Source organism: Xenopus laevis, chromosome 3S, assembly GCF_017654675.1.
Source record: "Xenopus laevis strain J_2021 chromosome 3S, Xenopus_laevis_v10.1, whole genome shotgun sequence".
NCBI classification, from domain to species: domain Eukaryota; kingdom Metazoa; phylum Chordata; class Amphibia; order Anura; family Pipidae; genus Xenopus; species Xenopus laevis.
Window position 1 is genome coordinate 78275092 of NC_054376.1, and position 12900 is coordinate 78287991.

At 39.1% G+C, this 12900-nt stretch overlaps 1 protein-coding gene across 2 annotated transcripts in view; it reads left to right on the forward strand.

The window, feature by feature from the left end:
* The first annotated feature begins 4540 nt into the window (after positions 1 to 4540).
* wasl.S (WASP like actin nucleation promoting factor S homeolog) overlaps positions 4541 to 12900 on the forward strand; it is a 29336-nt gene continuing 20976 nt past the window's right edge. Inside the window, exon 1 of one of the 2 annotated variants that reach the window (XM_041588526.1) lies at positions 4541 to 4877. In XM_041588526.1, the coding sequence (XP_041444460.1) occupies positions 4749 to 4877 (129 nt within the window). In that variant the 5' untranslated portion in view covers positions 4541 to 4748. The remainder of the gene's footprint in view (positions 4878 to 12900) is intronic. The other variant, XM_018255843.2, reaches the window with a different exon arrangement.

Here is a 12900-nt window from a genome sequence, read left to right on the forward strand (position 1 = left end):
AAGTCTGATGTAGAACTCTGCGGGCATGGGCGACTTTGTTTTACTATAATGTACTTCACTATATCTACCTTAGGCATAGTGTTCAGTTCTGTATACTGGTCTCATCTCATTTGCATATTTGTCTCAGTTCAGTTGTTCCTTTATAGGGCAATACGATCACAGCAAAAATGCAGGTTAATTCACTTCAGCCATTTATTAGTGCAAAATCACCCAAGTTAATTCAAAAAGTGTAAATAATAGTTGATTTCTTACATACCACTTGGCAGTGTCCTATTATTGTTTCCATACCCCATGCAGGCCACACCCTCCTGACGAGAAGCACCCAATGGTGCAAAACGCGTCAGGAGGGTTTGGCCTGCATGGGGTATGGAGACAATAATGGGACACTGCCAAGTGGTATGTAAGAAATTAACTATTTACACTTTTTGAATTAACTTGGGTGATTTTGCACTAATATATGTTTGAAGTGAGTTAACATGCATTTTTACGTAATGCCATTGGACCCAAGCATGATACTCACTCCTAGATAGCATTTAACCATATAATATTTGATATATAGTTCCTTTAAAGGGCACCCACCAGTGACTTAAGGTGGGCTGGCTGCTCCTGCTCCTGTAATACAGTGTAGCATGACTGGAAGGTTCTGGATATGTACTACTACACTACCAGGCGCAACTTGTCACATTGCTGACTAATTAATTGTATTGAATCATAATTCCTTCACTGAAATTATGTTCTCCGTGTTTTTTATTTTTTCAGTTGCTGACATTCAAATTGAATTAATTAATTAATTAATTAATAAAACATGCGGTTTTCCCTGTATTTTGCACCAGCCACCTTTAGTTCTGTTTTAACAAGATACAGATTATGTCTCTAATGAGGGAAAGAAATGCCATGAGGCAATCAGCATTGCTTCCTTACAACAGTGGGGTTTTCTCTATATGCCAGGACACAGAGCGTTTGCTCAGCAGCCTGCATTTTTTGTTTGTTTGGTTTTTTTTTTCAGGCTGAGAAAAGCAAATCTGCTCCCTTCCCCGGCTCCATTGAGCTACACTAAAAAGTACAGCTTCCACTTAAGTGCAGGCTAGGATTGCCACCTGTCCGGATTCCCTAAGACTGATGCGGCCATTGGCCAATCGCCACAACATACCTCCGCCAACCAACCTGCCCTGTGATGTCACTGTACCTACCACAACATCATCATCCCACCCCATGATGTCATTGGCCCGTCCAATGCCCGGAGTTCCCAGCGGGGAAAGGTGGCAACCCTGCTTACTAGGACTTATAACAGTAACATCAAAAAATGAAAATGTTTTTAAAGGGGTTGTTCACTTTCCAAACTTTTTTTCATTTTGGTTGGTTTCAGATTGCTCACCAGAAATAAATACTTTTTATCCTATCTTCTATGTGTGACAGTTTTTCTAATATTGAAGTGTAAAGTCTAATTTTTCCCCTTCTAAAGCAGCTCTGTTAGGGGGGTCGCTGACAGTTCTAAATTGATACATTTAGTTGATACATTTCTTATCTCTGTCCCTGTTAAGCAGAATCCCTGAGTTTCATTAAAGGCATTTGATATAATTGATACAATAGTTGCTAATACTCCAGAGCTGCTCTTGAGAAATGTATCAACTAAATGTTGCAAAATTGTAACAGTTCAGAATCTGCACCTGGATCACAGAGCTGTCAAACAGCAACATCGGAGACAGGAACATTAAACTTTAAACTTAGATTTTGGAAAAACAGTAAAAAATAAAAAATGGAAAGCAATTGAAAAAAGTCTTTATTTCTGGGGAATAATCTGAAAAAAACTGAACTGAAAACCTGTTTGGAAGGTAAACAACCCATTTAAGTTATGAATAAATAATGCAGTGTTGCCCTGCACTGGTAAGGGTTCAAGCACACGGGCAGATTCTGGGAGATTTAGTTGCCTGGCGACTAATCGCCTCTTCTGCGGGGCGATAATCTCCCCGAACTGCCTTCCCCCTGCCTGCTGTCTGCTATAATGACAAACCGCCAGCACCAATGCACTCGCGCCGCTTCGAGGCAACTTCGGAAATCGAAGCACAGCGAGGGCACTGGCGTTTTGTCATTATAGTAGGCGACAGGCAGGGGGAAGGCAGTTCGGGGAGACAACTGTCAAGATAGTGAGATTGTGGAATGCCTTGTTGGGTGATGTGATGGCTGATCTGTTAATGTCTTTAAAGCTGACCATAGAAGCTAAAGATTCGATCGTACGAATCCTCCAGACCGTGTGTGGAGAGTCCCAACATTTTTCTTCCCATGGAGATCGGTCATTTGGTCAATCGGACAGGTTAAAAGATTTCTGTTGGCTGCTGATAATTTCCCTGCATGTATTGCCGATCGGACGATTTTCAGTGGTAGACTGTCACCAGCTTTTGTCAGACATAAACTTTCGTACAATTGCTGTCAGGGCAGAACATCGGCTAATCTGTTCTTTTATTAATTTATTTGATCTGAATAGTTAGTGGCAGGTCGAGAGATGGGGGAGTCTGATTGTTCGAGGATTCGAACGATCCTATCTTTGCATCTATGGCCAGCTTAAGAGGCATTCTTGGACAAGCATAATATCCAACACCATAGTGATACGAAAATCTATCTTAAAAAAAAAAAAAAAAATATATATATATATATATATATATATTTTTTTTTTTTATAAGTGTATGGGAGGGTTGTGTGAGTGTGTATGTTTGGTCTTTTTTCAACCCAACTTATCCATGTAACTAAGTGCATGCTACACATCTTATTACAGTGAAAATGGAAATAATTTTTCAAAAAATTTGATTTGCTTAAAATGATTATGGGAGATGGCCTTCATGTAATCCAGAGTTTTCTCATTAAAGGGATTCTGGATATATATTTGTTAATAAAAAGGGAACTTCAGTTACTAGAATATAATGTGTACACTGCAGTGTTGGACATGCAGCTTTGTTGTAAAGTGCTCAGACTATTATGGTTACATGTCAGAAGAGTAAATCTCTTCTGGAGTATGCAGTGCAGTTTTGGACTCCAGTCCTTAAGAGGGATATAAATGAGCTGGAGAGAGTGCAGAGATGTGCAACTAAACTGGTTAGAGGGATGGAAGACTTAAATTATGAGAGTAGACTGTCAAGGTTGGGGTTGTTTTCTCTGGAAAAAAGGTGCTTGCAAGGGGACATGATTACACTTTACAAGTACATTAGAGGACATTATAGACAAATAACAGGGGACCTTTTTACCCATAAAGAGGATCCCCGAACCAGAGGCCACCCCTTCAGACTAGAAGAAAAGAACTTTCTTTTGAAGCAATGTAGGTGGTTCTTCACAGTGAGGTCAGTGGGGTTGTGGAACGCAATGCTGGGTGATGGTGTGATGGCTGATTCTGTTAATGCTTGTTAAGAGGGGCTTGGATGATTTATTGGCCAAGTATAATATCCAAGGTTATTGTGATAGAAAAATCTATAGTTAGTGTATGAGAATATATAGTTTATGTGAGTTTATGGAGGGGTCAGTGTGTGTATGGATGGATGCTGGGTTTCATTTGGAGGGGTTGAACTTGAGGGGCTTGGATGATTTCTTGGAAAGACATAATATCAAAGGCTATTGTGATACTAAACTCTGTAGTTAGTATAGCTATGGCTATATATAATTTATGAAGGGGATGAACTTGATGGACTTTGTCTTTTTTCAACCCAACTTAACCATGTAACTATTGGGTAAAAGGTATGGAGTCGGCTACTAATATCGCTCACTGCACCGCATTTGAAAGCTGCGCACTAGTGTCTGACTGGCCCACAGGTAGGGTTGCCACCTTTTATAAATGGGCGGGGTGTGACGTCAAAAGGGGCGGGCGTGACTTCAGAAGGGGCAGGGCCACGCGACGGAGACCCGCGGACGCTAGAAGAGGCAAAAAAAAGGTAAGTTGCAGGGGATTGGGGGCAGGCCGAGGGCTCCTTTTGATTGTATTACAAATTTACCGGCGGCTACATTGCCGGTAAATTTGTAATACCGGCCCCGGCCTTGGCAGGTATTTTACCGGCTAGGCCGGTAAAATACTGGCCGGGTGGCAACCCTACCCACAGGGATACCAGGAAAACTCCCGGTGGGACAGGTGTTAGTGGGCCCTCTTGTTTCTAAACATTTGGCCTATTTTATGGCCATTTCCTATTTCTATGAGAACAAAGAGGCTAAATAGATTGAATAACAGATTATAGCATGTAAAGAAAAGAGACTCAGTAAAAAATCAGAATAGTGAGGAGTTGAGTGAGGAGAGGAATTGTAGGAATTAGTACTGAGAGTTGGCCCCTGGTCTAAGATCTTTGGGTGGCCTCTGGCCTGTCCCAGTCCGACACTGCTGCGCACTATACAAAAAAGCTGCATCCCCAGTACTGCAGAGTACACATTTTCCCATAATGTCTTTCGGCTCCGCGGCCTGTGACGCCTATTAACAAAAATGAGATGACGGGAGCTTGTAAGGGCTAATAATTATTGCGAGTGCCTTCGCCTGCGCATGCGCCAAGCTCTTCCTACTTTACAGTAAGGGAGCGCGCTGCTTTACGGGGTCGAGCACGCGCTGTGCTTCCACCTCTCGCAAAGGCAGTAGCAACGCCAGCCTGGTCATCCGGATCCTCCCACAACACGACGACAAGCGGCCGGGACATGAAGCGGCCCTGATCCTGCGCTGAGGGGCGATACTGATTTATAGATTCCCTGCAGGGATCGGAGGGAGAAATCCCCTGCCAACACTAATCATGAGTAACAATATCGGCCCTCACAACAACAACAACAGGCCGGCTAAAAGGGTGACAAATAGCGGCTCCATACTGCTCACGGCACAGGAAAATGAAAGTCTCTTTAACTACCTGGGCAAGAAGTGCGCGGTGAGTGCGGCTACATTGCCTTTTATTCCAGTGGGATTCACCCTGCAGTTCAGCACTTGTCCTACGACAACAACAACTCCCACCCTCTGCAGCAGGGAATTATAGTTCAGCTTCTTGAGGGCCGCAGGGTGTAAAAACTTATTTGCTTTATGCCTCTTAGGCTGCTGCCCTGAGTGTCTAAGCCTCGTGGGGCTACTTTTTATTCTAGGATAGTTTTGTAAGCTGCAGTTATTCAGCTGCTACAACTCCCAGCAGTCTGCCAGATAATAATGGGCCATTTCAATGAATAGTTGTAAAGCAGCAGCTTGCTGGTGGTTTTGGTATATACCAACCTATCCATAGTTTGTACACAATGCTGGCTATTGCCCTTTGCTTTATTGGCTAAAGCTAGCCTTTAAAACAGGGGTGCCCAAAATGTAGATGTGGATCTACCAGTAGACCTTTAGCTGGTGATCAGTAGATCTCAAGACACTGTCAACAAACACCATGTCTAAATCACCCTCCTGTTTCATGCTTCTCATTCTATTTATTACGTTATGGTTACATAAGAAATAGTTGTTTGTTAAATTTAGCAATATACAATAATTAATATACAATCATTTTCCATAGAACTGAATGCAAACAATGCTTTTATGGATGTAGATCAGGGGTCCCCAACCTTTTTCTCCCGTAAGCAACAGTCAGATGTAAAAAGAGTTGGGGAGCAACACAAGCATGAAACAAGTTCCTGGGTGGTGCCAAATAAGGGCTGTGATTGGCTATTGATAGCCCCTATGTGGACTGGCAGAACTACATGAGGCTCTGTTTGGCAGTACACCTGGTTTTTATACAACCAAAACTTGCCTCCAAGCCAGGAATTCAAAAATAAACCCCTGCTTTGAGGCCACTGAGAGCAACATCCAAGGGGTTGGGGAGCAACATGTTGCTCATGAGCTACTGGTTGGGGATCACTGATGTAGATCATAATGGGACAACATTACGTAAAGTAGACCTCACATTAGTAAAGTATGGGCACTCCTGCCTTACAACTTCCTGCTTGAGAAAATATTAACCCTGGTATTACTGATAACCACAATTATGGTTGTTTGAATTCTTAGGGAACTAGAAATACAAATAGCCTCATCATCCGGCATTCTTAGCCAGGGAGAAACAGCTTGACTATGGCAAGTCCCTAAATATGTCCAAAGTATTGTATTGTACAAGATACATTAATGCTAGTTTGCCCGTTTATGATATGCTATTTTGTTGGTTTGTGTTGATTACAACAAAAGCCAATGCACGTGTCCGTTTAATCTTCTGCTATTTCTTGTTTTATGTGTGTAGTGCCCATGTCATCATCTAAGTGTTCTGCATGTTTGCATGATCCATGCACTCCAGATACATACAGGCAGATTAATTGGCTACTGACCTTCGTTTATTATGTGTGTGTATGAATATAATGGAAGCATTGAAGCAGGACCTGATGTGAATGATATAGAATTATTATATTTATTAAGAACAATCTCTATAAAGTACTGTGTAAACACAGTGTTTATATAGCAGTATATGGCATCTACTGTACATCCCATACATTGTATATCACACTCCTCCATTTAGATTGATAGCTGTAATGATCAAGCTTCCGTATTATTCAGCATTTATTTATACTCTTGTATGACTCTGTACATGCTTATTAATTGTAATAATAATACTATACATTTTGTATTGTCTTTGTTTTGTCTGGTCACTATATAGATTGAAACTTTCATTCAATTGTCACATATGGTACTGTAGTTTCCTCACCCAGGTCTTCATCCTTCCAGCATTGAGAGAATTCAAATGTCATATCTCTTTTTATACTTTACTATGACTATTTATAAGTTGCGTCATCATTTTGTGTTTGTTGTGTTAGCCTTGGCAGTTGTATGGGACCTGTTATCCAGAATGCTCGGGACCTGAAGTTTTCCGAATAATGGATCTTTCCCTAGTTTGGATCTTCATACCTTAAGTCTACTAGAAAATCATTTAAACATTAAAATAAATCCAAAAGGCTGCTTTTGTTTCCAATAATGGATTTATTCTATCCTAGTTTGGATCAAGTAGACTAAAAGGAAATAATTTTTAAAAATGTGGATTATTATCGGAGTCTATGGGAGACAGCCTTTCTTTAATTCGGAGCTTTCTGTATAAAGGGTTTCTGGACAATGGATCACATATCTGTACTGCATTTGTTTTACCAGGTGCTCAGAATTGTCACACAACAAATCACAGTTTTTTTTGAGCAGCAGTTGACTGGTAAATCTCCCCCACATTGTGCAGATATTAATAGCTTGACCAATATTTAGGCTTTCAATAGCCTCTGAAAAATGATGGTGCCAACTCAGCACATCAAATGAAGCCTTAGAGTTATTTGTTATACTTAATAGGTATATATTTAAGATATTGCTTCCTAGTTTCTAGGCTAGGCAGTTTCTATTTCCATATGTGATGTTGCAGTACATTTTGCTGTAGAAGCAATTGCTTTCCAATGGCTTACAGAACAACAGCACTTAGCTTTCTTTTTTGCTGCAATTCAGAAGGATGCCTTCCACTGCTTTGATTTTTTAGTATTGTCATCTGCCTGTTTCTTACATTTAGGCCTTCAAACAAAAGCATTGTTTCCCCTATCTGCTGTGAAATGCGAATTCTTGCTGAAATTTGACGCATCTGCCTGCACATGAGTGAAGACAATGGTTGCAGTAGAAGCGGGAAAGGAGATTCTTGGCCTGCATTGCTCTGCATGCCAAGATCCATATTCTCGAGACTCTAACCTAAAATTGTAACCCAACACAGCAATAGTTGTTATGGCTGTTGGGGTTATTGACACCCATCTTAAAAAATGTAAAGGGATAGAAAAAGGTTGATAAACTATATAAAATAAAAATGAATACCATTTGAAAAGCAGATAAGAATAAGATATTCTGAAAGATACTAAAAGTTAACTTCAAGGTGAACTATACATTTAATAAGTGAATAAGATTCTGTGTGGAATTGGAAATATTTGTATGCTTAGGTAGTAAAAGCCAGGGCATTGCTCATCGTCACCAAGCAATTCATTTCTACCCAAGATATGTGCTGTATTGAATAACATTTTGCATAAAGTTATCCTGCTAAGACAACCAAGTACAGAACATTTCAAAGTTACACATTTTCATGGAATACCATTTGACCTGATGTGTAACCACTGGGCTCTGGGGCACACTCTGCATATTATATGATTTATTTGCATATGTGAAACAAGTGATTTTACTAAGGAGAGCACAAACCCCAACCTCAGTTGTATTGCAAATAGTAGAAATTCTAGAAAAGAATACACATATCGCTTTTAATGTTTTATTCTTGTGGCTTGCCCTGTGACTTAATGCTAACCCATTGCCTTTTGAAGATCAGGCATAGTGGGCGCTGATTAAAATTACAGACCAGTTTTGCCATTGTTGTCCTTTGTTTTTATTTAGTTTATCAGCATATGCAAAGCCACAGAAGTATATTTAAACAAAAAGAGTAATCTCCTGTAAATGCAAAACAGTATATCTACTATGCGTTTGAGGTGCTATTAATTTCTCTCAATAGGGAAGGTTTCAGACTAAAGCTGGCCATAGACGCAAAGGTCTGATCGTACGAATCGAGGATTCGTACGATTTTCAGACCGTGTGTGGAGAGTCCCGACATTTTTCATCCGGCGGAGATCGTCGTTTGGTCGATCAGACAGGTTAAAAGATTTCTGTCGGCTGCGGGTAATATCTCTGCATGTATTGCCGATCGTACGATTTTCAGAGGGAGACTGTCACTAGCTTTGGACGGACATAACTTAACTTTCGTACGATTGCTGTCAGGGGCAGAACATCGGCTGATCTGTTCTTTTGTACTTTATTTCATCGGAATGGTTAGTTGCAGGTCGGGATATGGGAAAGTCAGATCGTACGTTGATTCGTACGATCGTATCTTTACGTCTGTGGCCAGCTTAAGATTCTTGAAGTTTTGGCAGTGCAGTCAGAGGACTAGGCCTAGTGCACTTTTGGCAAAAAAAAATCATTTATTTTTACATGTATCAAATGCCTTTGGGCATTGTTAGAATGAATGCTAGTTACACAACCATCCCTTTTGAATTATAGTATAGGGAGATTACTGATGTTGCAGAACTACTAAAGTTATAAATTGAGCATTGATTGACTGTAATTCTGAGCCTTAGTTCAGCAGAGTTAAAGATTACGTGTCCCTGTAATAATTTGTTAAAAAGATACATTAAAGTATTACTGAATGCCAAGGAATACATATCAATATAGTACAGCAGGAAGCCACTTATTTTGGCACATTAGAAGAATCGTTCTTGCTACCTTTTATAGAAAAACATAACAGAATTGTAATTATTGTTATGGAATGTCTGCTTAAAATGCCAATAGTCTTTTTTTATTTTTTTAAATGTTTAGCACCAAAAAATGGTTTGTTTTTAAAGGTATGTGACCCTGACTGCTCTTGAAACAGCTCTGCTGCTTCTCCTCCCCTGTACTACCTAGTAAGTCTCTTCCTGATATTTAAAGCAGCATACTCACCCAGCCAGTTGACGCTGGGTGTGGAACATGTACTACCTGATTTTCTTGAGGAGCTGAACTTGATAGTATCTGTATTACGAATAAGCTTTGCAAGGGTCAGTTCTCTGTTGTCTAAAACCTACATTTGTATCTATTGCAATGTCTAAAAACAATGCAGAGCCTACACTCAACTGGAGAATGTGGCACAGAATGGCAAACTAAATGTAGAAAATGTACAGAACTAAAGCATCTGTGCTTGCATTTTAATACAGCATAACCAGCAAGTTAAAACATATTGAATAGCTCATCATTTTCATATATATTAACAGGTTTTCAAATCTTAGTTGTATCTACATAGATGAAATGCTTCATGTTGGGGTAAATCCTCATTTGAGCAATAGATTATAGAGATGTTGCTTCAGGTGCAAAATGCTCATTTGAAATGTGATTTCCAACTTCCAGTCTCATCAGCTTACATTCTGTTTTGAATATTGGGAAATGTAGTCCCAGTTGACTCCGATAAAAGGGGTGCTGCCTTGCTCTAGTATGTGAGCTTTACTTTAAAATTCAACTGGGCATGGGTTGATCAACAATCCCTTTAAATTGCTGCATAATATGTTGGTGCTATATAAATGAAGGATAATGATAATACTATAGTCTGTGACCATTACAATTTTAGTACAGTATAGTACACTATACTATTAAAGGGCACAATGTTAGACAAAGAGTAAAGCTTTTTATTTGAAACATCCCATTAGGAAGAGAAACTTCTGCCATCTTGATGTCCAGGGTAACTACTGTAATGTAAGAGCAATCGGTTTTTTTATTGGGATATGTAATGTAAGAGCAATACGTTTTTTTTATTGGGATATAAATTACTTTTTTTTTGCATTTGCTTGACTAGACCAAATCAACCCCCAGCCAATTTGATTGTTTATTCCTCTGGGTCTTCCATTACTTCATATAGGACTTTTCTTTAAGGTATTGTAACAATATATTTATTATTATCATGCTTTATATAGCACACACACTTATGTAGGGTTATAGAGGCTTAACACAGATCAATTAACCTTCAGTTCTGTCTTAAAAGGTACCAATGATTTTTGGTAAACATTCACTGAGCAAGGACTTTACCAAGGACATGCTTACTGTTGTTGCCAGGTTTAATGGATCCCTCCTGAAAATCAGAAATCAAAACATTTTCTTGTAGAACACATGCTTTCTTTTCTTTTCTTAGAATATGTATTAAAAGCATTAAAAACAGACTGTTTCCTCCAGTTGCATAAGTTAGGAAATGATTCAGTTACAATAATATGTTAAAAAGCTTTTCCATTCCCAGAATCTTTTCCAAGGAATTCCTCAAACGCTAGAATAGTGGAGATGCAGCATTTGGAATGCACTTCTTCAGTCCAGCATTTCTTGCTTTCTGAATATTCTCAGGCAAGACAAGTCATTTTGTGAACTTGCAACCAATGAAGAGAACTGCCCTCCACCCTTAAAAGTTTGCCAATCTTTTCATTTTGTTAAAAACAATAGTACAAATTTGAGCATTATGATGATTCGGTACTTCACAGAGGATGTTAAAGCTTTTGATTAATTGTTGTGATGCTCACAGGTTCAAGCAGGCATATTCAGACATTATCAAAAGGTCATTATTAAACTTGGCTATTGTTCTGAGGTGTAAATCATTTGCATCCAAATTACAAGAGCTTCCCACTAATGGAATCAATACTGAAATAGCCAGAATGAAAGAGTTTTAGTACATGTTTCACAAAGTTGCTATGAAATGTTTATATAAATATAATACCCAATTGTATAATCCAGCAACTGGGGATATAGTAAGCATAATAAGCATATTGTCCTAAATGATAGGGGGTTGGGTGCAATATGTGGGTGCACAAAGAGTTTGAGATATGTAGAGATACATTTTGCACAGCATCCAAAGTGCAGTTCTTCATAAAATAAACTTTTTTAGAATATTTTTTTTTCTCTTCCACAGATTGAAAGGAAACCATAATTGTTTGTCTCTTTGTTCTTTGGGACAAGCTTACTACTTCTTTTAAAGGGGTTGTTCACCTTCAAAACACTTCTTTCCAGTTCATTTGTTTTCAGATTGTCCACCATAAAGAAATAACTTTTTCAATTGCTTTCCATCTTTTATTTTTACATTTTTCCCAAAATGTAACTTTAATGTTCCTGTATCTAGTGTTTCCATCTGGGGGGTGTGTCGCCGGGCTATTACCCTTAATGGATTCTGCTCCGCAGGGACAAAGATAACAAATGTATCACTTAAATGTAGTAATTTTTGAATAGTAAAAGTCGACGACCCCCCCCCCTCCCAGAGCTGCTTTAGAAGGTGAAAAATGAAGCTTTACACTTCAATATTAGAAAAATAGAAAGTCGAAAATAGAAAGTAATTGGAATGTTTCTATTTTCTAATTATCTGAAAACCAACTGTATTGAAAAAAATGTTTAAAGATGAACAACCCTGCTCACAGTGTAATGAATCCACTTCCCATTGTGAAGTGATGGATTTGAAGACACTTCTTTCTATAGTGGGTAGTGCGCAGATTCTCCGGAAAGCAGAGAGATTTCAATCCCACAGTCGATAACGTCACAATGGGAGAGATGGTTGCATTACACTATAAGCCTATGCATTTGAAACAGGAAGTATATATTTTTAATTTTCTTCCTTGGGGAGAAAACATTAGTATGTTAAAACTTTTAGGGGAACATTTATCTTACCTTGTTTACAAGGGGCAACATAAAGAAAGACGTCCCAGGCAGCGTGGGATGCCCAAACAGAGTGAATTGGACAAACCTAAATGCTGTTTCAAAGTATCTGGTCCTGTGGGTGTTACTCCTGCGTTAATTACAAATTTGATACTTGGGGGCAGATTTACATAGGGTCGAATATCGAGGGTTAATTAACCCTCGATATTCGACTGCCGAATGTAAATCCTTTGACTTAGAATATTGGAGTCGAAGGATTTACCGCAAATAGTTTGATCGAACGAAAAAAATCCTTCGAATCGTTAGAAGGATTTTAATCCATCGATCGAACGTTTTTTCTTCGACCAAAAAAACATTAGAAAGCCTATGGGGACCTTCCCCATAGGCTAACATTGCACTTTGGTAGGTTTTAGGTGGCGAAGTAGGGGGTACTTCGACTATGGAATGGTTGAATAGTCGAACGATTTTTAGTTCGAAACGTTCGATTCGAAGGTCAAAGTAGCCGAAAAAAATCCTTCGAATCGTTAGAAGGATTTTAATCCATTGATCGAACCTTTTTTCTTCGACCAAAAAAACATTAGAAAGCCTATGGGGACCTTCCCCATAGGCTAACATTGCACTTTGGTAGGTTTTAGGTGGCGAAGTAGGGGGTACTTCGACTATGGAATGGTTGAATAGTCAAACGATTTTTAGTTCGAAACGTTCGATTCGAAGATCGAAGTAGCCAAAAAAAACATTCGAAA